Source organism: Bufo bufo, chromosome 6 (genome assembly GCF_905171765.1).
Source record: "Bufo bufo chromosome 6, aBufBuf1.1, whole genome shotgun sequence".
Classification (NCBI taxonomy): Eukaryota; Metazoa; Chordata; class Amphibia; order Anura; family Bufonidae; genus Bufo; species Bufo bufo.
In genome coordinates, this window is record NC_053394.1 from 323443192 (window position 1) to 323457694 (window position 14503).

At 40.3% G+C, this 14503-nt stretch overlaps 1 protein-coding gene across 1 annotated transcript in view; it reads right to left on the reverse strand.

The window, feature by feature from the left end:
* Positions 1 to 1221: 1221 nt before the first annotated feature.
* SOST (sclerostin) overlaps positions 1222 to 14503 on the reverse strand; it is a 14654-nt gene continuing 1372 nt past the window's right edge. The window contains exons 2-3 of the mRNA XM_040435825.1: positions 1778 to 2616; positions 1222 to 1560 (exon numbers count right to left, since the gene is read on the reverse strand). Of these exons, the coding sequence (XP_040291759.1) occupies positions 2198 to 2616 (419 nt within the window). The 3' untranslated portion in view covers positions 1222 to 1560; positions 1778 to 2197. The remainder of the gene's footprint in view (positions 1561 to 1777; positions 2617 to 14503) is intronic.

Below are 14503 nucleotides of genomic sequence, written 5' to 3' on the forward strand. Positions count from 1 at the left end.
AGACTATAAGGATTTTGTCTTAGCTATGGTATATGCAAAAATGTACTGGAGAGCAACAAATAGGCTTTTAGGAGAAGCAAGCCCTCACCTCTTTTAGATTGCTGTTCTTGTATATGCACTGAGTAGGTTGACGTTCTTTTACGTTAATAAAGTGAGTCTAAGGCCTCTTTCACATGGGCATCGCGTGTGAGGGCCGGCTAAAGATGCGGGTGCGTCACGGGAAAATGCGCGATTTTTCAGCGCAAGTGCAAAGTGTTTTAATGCGTTTTGCACGCACGTGAGTAAAATCGGCATGTTTGGTACCCAAACCCGAAACCGGTCTTCTTCACAGAAGTTCGGGTTTGGGTTAGGTGTTGTGTAAATTTTATAATTTTCCCTTATAACATGGTTATAAGAGAAAATAATAGCATTCTTAATACAGAATGCATAGTAAAATAGGGATGGAGGGGTTAAAAAAATAATAATTATAATTTAACTCACCTCATCCACTTGTTCGCGCAGCCCGGCTTCTCTTCTGTCTTCTTCTTTGATGTCCAGGAGGAAAAGGACCTGTGGTGACGTCACTGCGCTCATCACATGGTCCATCACATGATCCATCACCATGGTGATAGACCATGTGATGAGCACAGTGACGTCACCACAGGTCCTTTTCCTCCTGGGCATCAAAGAAGAAGACAGAAGAGAAGCCGGGCTGCGCGAACAAGTGGATGAGGTGAGTTAAATTATTATTATTATTTTTTTAACCCCTCCATCCCTATTTTACATGCTGCGATTTTCACACAACGCACAAGCGATGCGTGAAAATCACTGCTCATGTGCACAGCCCCATAGAAATGAATGGGTCCAGATTCAGTGCGGGTGCAATGCGTTCACCTCACGCATTGCACCCGCACAGAAATCTTGCCCGTGTGAAAGAGGCAAGTCAGGTGGACATACATACATGGGCCCAGTATATAAGGGGCCACCTTGCAATAGGTTTCTACTGTATTAGATTCCATGAAAGCTTCTGACTCCATGAATTTTATAGATCACAGATATTAGAAAGATATAAGAGTTCGGCTACATGGTGATTTTGGTCGCCCGACAGCTGTTGTATCCCAAGGATCACAGTGCTAGCATAGAAATGAATAGAATTGCAGCACAACACATTTGCAGTCACTACAACCCTAGATCCGCAAAAAAAAAACAGCAGTGTTGGACCAACACTGCTGGATTTTTTGCAAATCTGGGGTCATAGTGACTGCAAACGTGTCTCGCTGCAATCCCAGTCATTGCTAGCACCACTACACTGCAATCCATGTAGCCGAACTCATGTAGGGAGAGTTCTACGATCTGCGGTTGGAGAGTAAAGGTCCTATATTCTACTCTCACAGGAGGTTCCTTGAGGTAAGAACAGAGATAATGGAACAGGGAGCTTATGTTGGAAGCTTTGTAAATGAAGAATGAATAAAATTTTTATACAGTATATTTATCATTTGTGGGAACACTTGCTCTTATATAGAATATGCACTATATACACTTTTATATATGACATATATACAAGTAGTGTTGAGCGAACTTCTGTTTTAAGTTCGGTGTCTAAAGTTCGGCTTCCGGTTAGCGGAGAATCCGATATGGATTCCGAATTCCGTTGTGGTCTGTGGTAGCGGAATCAATAATGGCCGATTATTCATCCTGCTACCACGGACCACAACGGAATTCGGAATCCATATCGGGATTCTCCGCTAACCGGAAGCCGAACTTTAGACGCCGAACTTAAAACAGAAGTTCGCTCAACACTATATACAAGCTGTTAGTTTCAAAGTCCATTTCACTTCATGCAATCTCCAAATGTAAATGATTTCATATTGTAAATTTTTGCAGTAGTCTCTCAACCTCTTTCCTTCTACTTCTGTGTGGGCGCCATCTGTATGAGCAGGCTGCCATTATGCACAAGAAGTGACTGAATGCTCTGGAATATAATATGCGTTATTACAAAATAATATACGGAGTATATTCTCTTCTCTACTCCAGTCGCTCTTTTTAAAGGATGCTAAGTGGCCTGTTCATCTTAATCTGTAGATAATACTGTACGTCAGCCTTAATCTTAAATTCCTTAAGCAACTCCTCAGACTTAATCTGCATGTGCTGAGTAAATCAACACAGTCACCTCATCCTTGCACAACATATAAATAGCCTCTGTCTTAGCATTGGGTGATTAATATGCATTTTCCAGTTCATGCTGGTTTGATTTGCCCCTCAGCCTCGCAAGCCGAGGTTTCTTGCTCTTTGCAGGCTTCACTATGTCCTTTCCAAAATCTTTTAGCTGTGATTGGTTATGGAAGCGGGTGTATCTTTTGCATCGGCATGAGGTCACCACTCGAATTTTGTATGTTCGCACTTCATTGTCGGGACACATGAGTTGTATGCGTTGGGTGTGACTGTGAGCTGGCACGCAACGGTAATCCATTGAGCTCTGGCGCCACCATTTTCCTCTGCCAATGGAATTTGGAAGGAGATGTGATGGCAAACATTGGCCTGAACAAACCAGCTCTTTCACAGGTTTGAGGCTGCGACACGGCCCATCTGTGATGTGCTGAGTAGAACGAAGCTCTCTGCAGCTAAATTCTGAGGGATCTAGAGGAGAAAATAAAAGAAAAAATACTTAGTATTGGATGTTCAATAATATTATTCATGTATGGAATACACCTAATAGAGGCATTCTAGTGTAGCATAGTCTCAGGCAAAATATTCCTCCCAAATATCTAACTTTATTAACCCATTAACTAAATTCACAATTATACACAAGGGAGTATCATGAATCTTCTGGGCCACGATGCAAAATTTGTAACACTTGTTCCAACTTCCATAAGCTCTTATGATAATGGTGTCTTCTTATGTGGCAGAGGGGCTTTTGGAACTTCTCATACACCAGGGCCTGGTGCAACTGGTATTTCTGTACCCCTTAGGCCCCTTTCACACGGGCGAGATTTCCGCGCGGGTGCAATGCGTGAGGTGAACGCATTGCACCCGCACTGAATCCGGACCCATTAATTTCTATGGGGCTGTGCACATGAGCGATGATTTTCACGCATCACTTGTGCATTGCGTGAAAATCGCAGCATGCTCCTCTTTGTGCATTTTTCACGTAACGCAGGCCCCATAGAAATGAATAGGGTTGTGTGAAAATAGTAAAATAGGGCTGGAGGGGTTAAAAAAATTTTTTACAAAATTTAACTTACCTTAATCCAGTTGTTCGCTCAGCCGGCATCTCTTCTGTCTTGTTCTGTGAGGAATAGGACTTTTGATGACGTCACTACGCTTATCACATGGTCCGTCACATGATTTTTTACCATGGTGATGGATCATTTGACGGACCATGTGATGAGCGTAGTGACGTCATCAAAGGTCCTATTCCACAGAAGAGATGCCGGCCGCGCGAACAAGTGGATTAAGGTGAGTTAAAATATTATTTTTATTTTTTTAACCCCTCCAGCCCTATTGTACTATTTTCCCTTATAACCATGTTATAAGAAGAAATAATACAATCTACACAACCTTGAACCCAAATATGAACTTCTGTGAAGAAGTTTGGGTCTGGGTACCACATCCAGTTTTTTATCACGCGCGTGCAAAACGCATTGCACCCGCGCGATAAAAACTGAACAACGGAACGCAATCGCAGTCAAAACTGACTGCAATTTCGTACCTACTCGCGCGGGTTTGCCACAACGCATCCGGACCTTATCCGGACCTAATCCGGACACGCTCGTGTGAAAGAGGCCTTATAGTTATAGCTTTGCTTGTACAAAATAGTGTCTTCACCACTGAGGTAGCTTCTCAGGGTGATGCTCACTCCTTGTAAAGAGGTATCAGCTCAGGTAAGGCTTCCCTTTCACATGGTGAAGATATAACTCTTGCCATACACCACAAGATTAGCAAATTATGGAGTGAGAAAGACCTAAGGGTCAAGCTTTACTTCCCTAACTCAAAGTTGTCTACTTTCATGTTTGCTATGAAGCTTCCACTGCTTTATGTATGTTCCTACGTAGAACTAGTTCATGTTCTTTTGAAGTACGTGGCTAATTATTAGCCTGAACATCCTTAAAGGACATACATTCTGTGAGTTATTATTAAAGTAATACAAAATCAGGTTCATATTAAGGTCTTGGTTAATTAGGCGCTTATACCAAAAGTATACAGCCTCATATCCATTTCTTCCAAGAAGTACCGTATATCAAAGTTTTGCTGTGACTGGTAACTTTTGTAGGCTCAACATTTAACATTTACATAAAAATGGATGGAGGGCAGTCGCGCATGTGTAGTGGGCTCTTGTTCACTTTTGGAAACTCCGTTCTAGAGATAGGTGCGGGTCCCACAGGTGTGACTTACACCTATCTGGGATTGGTGGCATATCGTAATATGCCATCAAAGTCTGAAGTGAGAAAACCCATTTAAAATAACAAATGAAGTTATCCTCACTGCTTTCTCCAGCGCAGTTCTCTGCAACGCTGGTCCAGTTCTTCTGCTGCTGCTTGCTTTCAAAGTGCAGTGGTGACGAGGATGGCATACAACATGTGGCTGCTGCAGCCAATCACCGCCCTCAGCAGTTTAGCCCCTTTTAATTTATTATTTTACCAATGAAGTTGGCATATGATAGCAGCATCTACAGCTCCAGATCAAGTATACATGATCTCACAGAAAATGCAAAAGATACTTTTACAATTATTCAAGAATTTTGACACCATTTATTTTCCCTTATTTCAAAGCAACTCAGTAGTCAGCTCTGCTGTTTGCAGAAATTATACCATGGATTGTAATAAAAGCAGATTCCAGGCCCCAGAAATTCTTCCATTTTTCATAATATTGGGGGTTAAGGGGAGGGGGATCTTGGCCAATTTTTGTACCCTTGTTTACTAATTATATACAGCAGTTCCTCTATAGAGTTGAGTCTTTGTCATTTTTAATGTTAAAGCCTGCTTTGGGCTGTTTGTATCTTTTCCGATGCCCAAAATTTGGGGAACATCTATGAAAGATTATACGGGGATGCTACATCACCTTCATCTCAAGCTTATAGAATTAGGGTGCGCGGTATCTTGGTGTCTAGTAGCATCCAAGAATAAACTCAGTATAACACAAATATAAAATGTGCCAATGATGTCATCATCAAACTAAAAAAATTTCGAGCAGCTCCTCTTTCTGGTGGAGTATAACATCATTGGCACATGTGTACTAGTCATCTCCGCTGCTGGGGAAGCAGAGGCAGGTACACTTTGCAGGCCCTGATAGTGTAGACTATGACACAAGAGTTAGAATATTATCAATCATGGAGTCGGGGGAGCGAATCTAAGTGCAGAGTAGAAGAGCTCTTGCGCTCCAAAGGGCTCAGTCCTACACCTCGGTGCACCTAAGACCTAATTTACATATTAATAAAAAATCATCTTTCTCAATAATGGTGTGAAGAAGGAACATAAATGTTTAAGCACTGTTCTCCAGGGGCGGAGAGTGGTCTACATAAGCCTCTGTGGAAAGGAGTTTTTCTATTAGATTTTAGAATAATTTGCCTCAGATTACTCTAAACAATAATAGAGACACAGATAGTTCACTTCTTACCCATTTATTTCCAATTCCGTTTTTTACCTAGTAAAATATATTCATTGTGATGTCATCTCTTATTTGGCCAGTGTCATAAGAATAAAACTTAAAATCTAATGCTGATACCATAATCTAGCTTTACTATCTTTAATACATTTTCAATAACACTAGTGAAAACAGTGTTTTATATCCACAACCTTGAGTTGGCATTTCTCTGATCAGCACTTATATGAATAGAAGGCAAATTTAATATAAAGTAAGCTAGAAAAATGTGTTTCATTTCTTAAAGTATATATTTTTTGCCCTACGGACATCACATCTAATTCAAATGCTTTATCAGATTAATGGGTTTGCAAATTCAACTTATCAAGCTTTTCAGAATTATGGAGTTGCATGGTCTAATGCTTCAAAGCACATTATAAATGTGCCTTGTGGCCATTAGCACAGGCTTTACTTTATAAATAGTTTATTACATGTGCAGGAGTAAACACTACCAAATGCTCCGTATAGATGTGGATTTCACGTTCTCAATATGTTAACCTCTATGAATTCTAGAATGGATTCCTACATTATGTTTAGGAATGCTTGGTTATTATAGCAAACTCGACCTATACGTATAGGTAGTGTAAAAAGTAAAAAATGCAATAGTATGTAAACCGGGGCAATTAAGCATTGCATCAGAGCATAGAGAACTAGAGTGGGCCACAACTGTCCATCTAGAAACCCCTAGAAATTCCCTACTTACCATCATAGAAGTAAGTGATAAAATTCTAACTTCTTAAACCACCACTAGAGGGTGCTCACTGCAGATATATTTATACATTGAGTTAATGAGCATTGAGTTTATATAACTCAATGTATCCATGAATATTCAAATTTTACTCCATAAAATTCCATTAACCTTCTTCACCTCATAATAAGGGGAGATAAGGATGGCATTACAAATTATTTTTTTCTTAAGGAGAGAAGTCTGGCAACAACTTTCTCCCCTTTATCTGTTTATAATATACAGGAGGACCCATGTATGGGGGCATCTAAAGTTAGTTGTCAGTCGAACAAGCAATCGGCTGGTAGGTATCTCAACAGTATAGCCAGCTTTAAAATCAAATTATAATTATGTCCTGTAGGAAAAAAAACAATAATCAGAGATGCTAGCTGTCTCCTAGTTCTTTAATATACAGCTGATCTTTCCCTATTTTGATGCCAGCATGGTCAACGATTGGCGTAGGTCTCAACACCCATCACTGCCAGAGTGACACCTGTTTGTAACAGCTGTAGAAAACAGATGTTGGAGATCCAGTTTATTTTTCCTATATAGTTTATGTAGTGGTGCTGACAAAATTAGCTTTGTACGCTCAGAAGAGTAAGTCCCCAGCCTGGGACAGTTCCTTTGAGTCCCATGCTTTCAATACCACCTCTGTGCTGATGACACTGAAATCTTCCTCTCTGGCCAAGATGTCACTTCCCTGCTATCCAGAGTCCTAGTGTGTCTGTCAGCTAGATCTTCATTTTTCTCCTCCCACTATGTTACTTGATTAAACTTAGCATGGAAAAAACTGAAATCAACGTCTTTCTCTCATGTCACACAGCCCCCTACCTGACCTTTCCATTTCAGTTAATAGCATGACGCTTTCTCCAGTCTCACAGGTCCACTGCCTGGGGATAACATTTTTTTCTCCCTTGACCTTTAAGCCACACATCCAAACCCTCACCTCAATCATCTCTCCTATTAGCTCCTTCCTCACCCCTGAGTCAACTAAAATGCTAGTGCATGCCGTCATCATCTCCCGCCTGGACTACTGCAACATTCTCCTCTTTGGCCTCCCATCTAGCACTCTCACTCCTCTCCAATTTATTCTCAACTCTGCTGCACAGTTATCCACCTCTCCCCTTGTTTTGTCTCTGCCATCCACAACTGAGAATCCCTTCCTTGGCTCTTCATCCACTGCAAGATTTTTAACATGCCTCTCCTCTACTCTGGAACTCATTACCCTAGTACATCAGACTCTCCCCAAACATCCAAACCTTCAAAAGTAACCTGAAAACCCACCTCTTCAGGAAATCCTACCACCTACAATGAGCATGCTGCCACCCACAGCCAGGCAAGCAGATTCCACCATAAATATGTACGCTTGGTTTAGCCAGCGGGAGATAGGCATTAACTTCAACATGACTAACTTTCTTTTTCTCAAAAAGTGCCTTCAAGGCTGAAGGACCTTTGATGGGTACACGCACAAGACTGACAGGAGGGCGATGTGAAGAAATGTGATATTAGTTGACTTGTCCATCATTATGGAAAATTGAGAGGGACTTTTGAAAAAACAAGGTTTGTGATGGCTGCAGATCTCCTTAGTTAAGATATGACCGTTAAGGGGTGTCCCTCAATTAAGTACACATAGCCTAACAGGAAAAAATTGTCAAATTGTGACAGCTTTCTCTGGAAATGGCAAAATGACTCATAGTCTTCAACTTTAAGTCTGAAGCATTTTGTAGATGATTATGATACAAATCAATGATCTCAACCTTCTAGAATTGCTACGAATCAATGAGATCTCCATTGCCGATTGCTTGTTCATAATGTAATATAATATGAGACTTGATATTGTCCCTTTAAGAAGCAGTGAATAACACATGTATGTAGATTTACATGGCACTAAAATTGCTCAATTCAATCATCGCTTTATGCTAAATACATTTTCCCATGGTAGATCCACTTTCAACAAGAGAACACATTAGTGCACTCTGGCTCCTGAGAAGCGACGTAGGCTGCAAAGCATGAACGCCAGTGTTGTACCCGCAACCCCTGCTGCTCTGTCACAATGTTTGCCCTCTTTGAGGTCACCAGTTATGATAACCCCTGGGTTCTTAATTCTCTTTGGTGGCAGTCAGTAGACTGTCAATGTAAATGCTTCACAGCATGGTCCCACACTCTCATTGTACTTCTACATACCACCAATGGACATGAAAGAGCCGGGCCATTTAATTGGCAGCATTTAAATGGATTGCCTTGGTTGAAATTAATTAAAAGCAGAATACAAACTGTACTGCAGTATGTGAAAAATCCATTCAATCATTTCCTGTGTGGGTGTTGAAGGCATTCTTATGCTGAGAATGATATCAGTGACTGTATGAAAGAACGTGTATTCTCCGCTGGAACACAGGAATCATTTATAACCAGAGTAAACTGTGGAAATTAGATTATGTGCATGCAGATTCTGTCTACAGACTTACAAGTCATAATACCACCATATCATTTTCTTGATGAAATGTGTAAACACCGGTTTTCCCGTGCGCAGGATGACGCTACGGCAGTATGTTCCTTTTCCACTGCAAATATTTAGACTTTAATTCGCTCAAAACACAGTAGTGATTGAGCCACCATTATTTAATGTGACCGGTAAAGGCTACCGGGGTTACAAAGCCATACTTGCATCATTCACAAAGACTATTCATTTAAGTAAAAGCCTATAAAACCTTTATAAACAGCTAATTATGATATTGCTTTACTTGGCTTTGGCAGGGGCTACAAGAAGTGGGGGTAAATTAATCAAAATGGGTCATAGAAGCTCCAAGGTATCAGGGCAAAACATTTAAATGGCACCCATCAAGTTGAACTTGCAGTTCAATCTGTTAGCATCGTGTTATCATTATCATGCCATGATTAAGATTTTTCTGATCGAGATGCGTCGGCCTTAAATGAACACTGGATTTGTGGAGATGGATTTTTAATAATTTTTCCAATAAAGCATCAAGATTTTATGTTCCTGTGCTGGACATTTACCTTTGTTTCTTGGTAAAGAGTACATAAGCCTACAAATCATAAGCAATGAAGTGCAGTATAGTTGCAAAATTGGGTATACAGGTGAAACTCGAAAAATTAGAACATCGCGCAAAAGTTCATTTATTTCAGTAATGCAACTTAAAATTAGAATATTGTGAAAAAGTTCAATATTCTAGGCTCAAAGTGTCACACTCTAGTCAGCTAATTAATCCATACCCCCTGAACAAAGGGTACCTGAGATTGTGACTTTGGGGTTTTCATAAGCTGTAAGCCATAATCATCCAAATTATAACAAATAAAGGCTTTAAATATATCGCTTTGCATGTAATGAGTCTATCTCATATATTAGTTTCACCTTTTAAGTTGCACAATATTCTAATTTTTCTGGTTTCATCTGTATATAAGGGAGAGCTGCCCAATAGCTCCAGAGTAATGCAGATCACAATGTCTTTCTTGAGTAACTGCTTATACGTTCAAGGTATTTCTAAAAATGGAAATTTTTCATTCGCACTGGACTGGATTTCAGGACCATATGGTTTGGAGGTTAGCCATATTGAAGGACCAGCATACATATAGTATCATAACATGATTGCAATAAAGTTATGCCTATCCATAGCACCCCATGGTGCACACTGCCATAAAAAATATCATAATCCTAATATTTCTGAGAGCTGATACATAACAGGCAATCCCTCCTTTGATTATTTTGTAAATGACATGAAGACTTGTAAGAAGATAATATCAATGGAGGCCTATGATGTGGAACCATTGTTGATCTTAAGATATCATTTCTGAGAATAGGCAAATGTGGCATCACAGCCAAACTGCATCAGACCATATCATGTATCGTTTCACCATGTCACATATAGACTATATTGGCCAACAGAAATGACTCTATAGGGGGGCACTATAGGGGGTATTACTGGGACACAATGTGGGTATTACTACTGTGGCCACAGAAGGGAATTATTGCTGGAGGCCATCTTGAGGGCATTATTACTACTGGGAGCACCATTATTACTGGTCCACTGTAGGGGGGACATTATTACTTCTATTTTTTTTCTGAAGTATAGTATTTGGAGACACAGCTGGCACAGTACTGGGGTGGCAACAGGATAACAATGTTGGGGCAGCTGGATGGGGAGTTTGTGTTGAGAAAGATAGAAAAGTGAACCTAAGACCTCTATGTGGATGTTGGTTGAAGGTAGACCTATATGTTGTCTCCTATGTAATGTGCTTTTTTTGCTTGTCTTTGTACAGTGTACTCTCTACACAATGTAACTTTGATGTGCCAATAAAGCCAGTCCACTGCTGCATCTTGTCAGGTCTGAAGGCTGGAGACTCTCAGAGATAAGTGTTATTGTTTACTACAATAGCCTGACAAATTGAAGTGATGAATGGACCTCCATTATCTGTATTATTACACAAGGCTCTCACATCCTCAGCGATAGAGGCAATCCAAATATCCAGAAGTCATTAGACTTACCTTAGAATTTATGCCGCATTTAAAGAGGAATTAACCACTTTGCTGCTAGGAGTGACATACACTGGCTGTAATAACCTATGATCGCAGACAAACGGTGGCATTCAGGGGCATGGCAAACGTTTGCCTATTTAACATAGAGATAAGTGAAGGGATTAGGACGTTTACATTTGTCACCTGTGTGAATCACCTTTATTACCTGATAAAGAATTTGTCTTATTAGCCATTGTCTAAACTTCTTAAAGGAGCATTTATCAGTCACATCTAGGTCAGCAGATGCTCTATGATAATGATGCCTGGGTCTTAACCTCTCTGGGAATATAACCCAGAGGACACTGGTTACCATCCATCCTATAGGATGCAGAGACAATATGTGAGATAAAGCCCACCAGTACGGTAAAGCCTGTAGTAGGTCGATTGAGCAGGTGATTGTCAGGAGGGAAGCGTTCCCTCTCGGCAATCGCCTGCTTACTAGTGGAGGACTGCAGCTACTACATGCAGTGATCTCCTCCTCAGCATCAGGAGGAGAGATCGTTATGCCATCGCTCATCCCCATGCTGTCTAGTGGTTCGCCGGCAGCAGATCCTAATTAGACAGCACAATCTGACGCCGGCAAACAATGATTTTTAAGCGTGATTAAAAATCACAATTGCCAAATGACATGTTTAATTAAGGTTGTATTACACCAGCAGATTTTTTGGCACATGATTGCTAACGAGCGTTGGTATTAATGCTCGTTAACGATCATCTTGCAGTGTAATACTGCCGCCGATTGTCTGATGAACGAGCAAACGAGCATTCATATGAACACTCATTGGCAATCTGCCAAAAAGTCTGCAGGTGTGATCCAACCTTAAGTATGAACATGTCTCAGTCTAGACATGAAGATGAGCTGCGGTCCTGAGAAATTAGGCTATTTCTGTGCTTCCTATAGAGTTGAATGGAGCAGCAGCACACAGCAACTTCTCCAGACACCTCCCCCATTACATTGGATATCAGTTTTGCCCAAAATGTTCTTCTATGTTACTACTGATTTTATATACTACAACTCAGAAGCATGCCAATGACCAGGGCTTTCTTGTAAGGTGAGAAGATATCCTGTCAGGTCTAGAAGGTCAACCCAATCATAGAAACAATTATGTGATCCCCAAGGCATTCATTCATTTACAGATTATGTCTAATCCACTACAAATATCCTGAATAATTGGGGAGATTTATCAAACTGGTGTAAAGTAGAACTGGCTTAGTTGCCCCTAGCAACCAATCAGATTACACCTTTCATTTTTCTTAGCTCTTTTGGAAAATGAACGGTGGAATCTGATCGGTTCCTGTGGGCAACTAATCCAGTTCTACTTTGCACCAGTTTCATAAATCTCCCCCAATGAGTTTAGAAAAGGATATCCTTTTTTGATGGGAGTGCCCATTTAAGACTAACAGGAAAAGAGCCGCAAATGTGGAGCTAGATAGTACAACAGGTTTCATGGTCACTCATAAAAGCACAGAGCGTATTTAATGGTGACCAGTGTTCAGCTACATTAAAGGGGTTCTCCAGGAATTAATAAAATAAAAATACTTAAATATTACTTTATTATAAATATATTCCCAAATACCTTTCATTAGTTATAATGTCTCATTTTGTCTGGGGAGCAATCATCTGGAGAAGTAAAATGTCCGCCATCCTATAAGTACACACAAAACCTGTCCTAATCACACATGAGGACGAGTTACTTTACAACACTGAGGTAAAGCGCTGCCTCATCCTCCTCTCTGCTCTGCTTGTCAGGGATTAGAATCCTGAATACAGATGATAAGATCTTCAGCTAAATCTCTGTAGAAATGGAGTTCATGAGGAAACAGCTGAAGTAAAGAGAGGACGGACAGGACAGACTGTGGTAATGTGGGGCTGTGGCAATGGAGACTGCATACAAGTGCTGCGGACCATCAGGCACACTCGCACCTCCTCTCTGTACCTCATGTCTACTCATGAACTTAATTCCTACAGAGATTCATCTGAAGATCAAATTAAACTGTATTCAGAATCAAAATCCCTGGCCAGCAGAGAGGAGGATGAGGCAGCTCTTTAGCTCAGTGTTGTGTGATTAGGACAGGTTCTATGTGTACTAATAGGACTGTGGCCATTTTATTTCTCCTAGTGATTGCTCCCTAGACAAAATGAGCCATTATAGCTAATGAAAGGTATTTGGGAATATATTTATAATAAAGTAATATTTAAGTACTTAAATTTTCTTAATTCCTGGAGAACCTGGAGAATTCACTGTGGGTTGTCTCATAGAAGAACCAGTAAGATGAAGCTGAAATTTAAAGAGTTCTCCTCAACCTAAATTTACTTTTTTAGAAACATATGATACCACAGGAAGTTGAGGAGACATTGTATGACTACAGCCTAGCTGCTTTTCCCTTTCCTCTAATTTGAGCCTGGTTGCATAAGATGTGCTGCTTAACAACCGTAGTCATTTCAATGGAGCTGTCAAGCAGCATGTATCTAGCAACCAGTCTTGCCACTAAAATGAGTGTCAAGGGATAGTTATGAGAGTGGGCAGCCATACGTTTCTCTACCTTCTACCTTCATATGTAAAGTGCGGTCTCATATTACACTTATGTGTCAGTTGATATGGATGGAGGCTATTTAGTGTCAATCTGCAAGATTCCTTATTGATTTCTCTACTGAACTAATATTTTCTCATGTCCTACCAATGTTCAAGAGATCTCATACCAAAGGCTCGTCACATAACCTGAAAATAAATCTAGTTGGATGTGTCTCCTATCAATATATATATCCATCCACCATGGCCATGAGGACCATAAAGACCCTTCTATATGAAAAAAAAAAGAGAGAGAAATAAGTAAGCACAACATCTTTGCTTATGTGGGAATGATGAAGAGAGGAAAGTGTCTGGTTTCATGATACATGATTATCCACATTACAGCATCAGTGATCTATGGTGATCTAAGTTTCATTTAGTAGACCTTCATGGAGGATACAGGAGTTATGACTATAATATGGTTTTATGACAAGGTGTCACTTTAAAAGTTCCCAACTTTGTTCATTTTTCCAGTGATTCTTGCTCTATCTAATCAACATGGAAGGTCATCTAAGCCGTGGGTCTTTAGTAATCTCCTCACCAGACATGGACTAATGCTTTCCATGTTTCATCCTCGATATTAGGTTAGTAATTACATTACCCATGGGATCCACTGAAAAAAATGATTGAAATGTTTCTGTGCATTTGATGGTTGAGTGCACTCTTTGGTCAACCTCCAGCAGAGGACTAAACACATGTACTACCGGTGCTCTCCACCTTTTACCCATACACAATCAAGGTACTGATATCATACTGGACCAATAAAGTGTCGTTCCGCCCAAAAGACCAGAACAGGGACAAATATATGATAAATGATGAGATCTGTTACAGAGAAGAAGCATATAATGGCATCATCTCTCATTGATGTACATATTTGATGCATATGTCCTCTCATGTAGCAGAGCTGAGTCTGTAGATAAAGCAGAGCTAAGCTTATTTCTCCCAATGTTCTATAAAATCACAGTGCTTGTTCTTGGGTGTCTTAAAGGACAGTCTGCTACCCCAGTACAAAGCAATATAACAGTGTAATGCCAAATTCAGTTCTGCTACATCTGCATATAT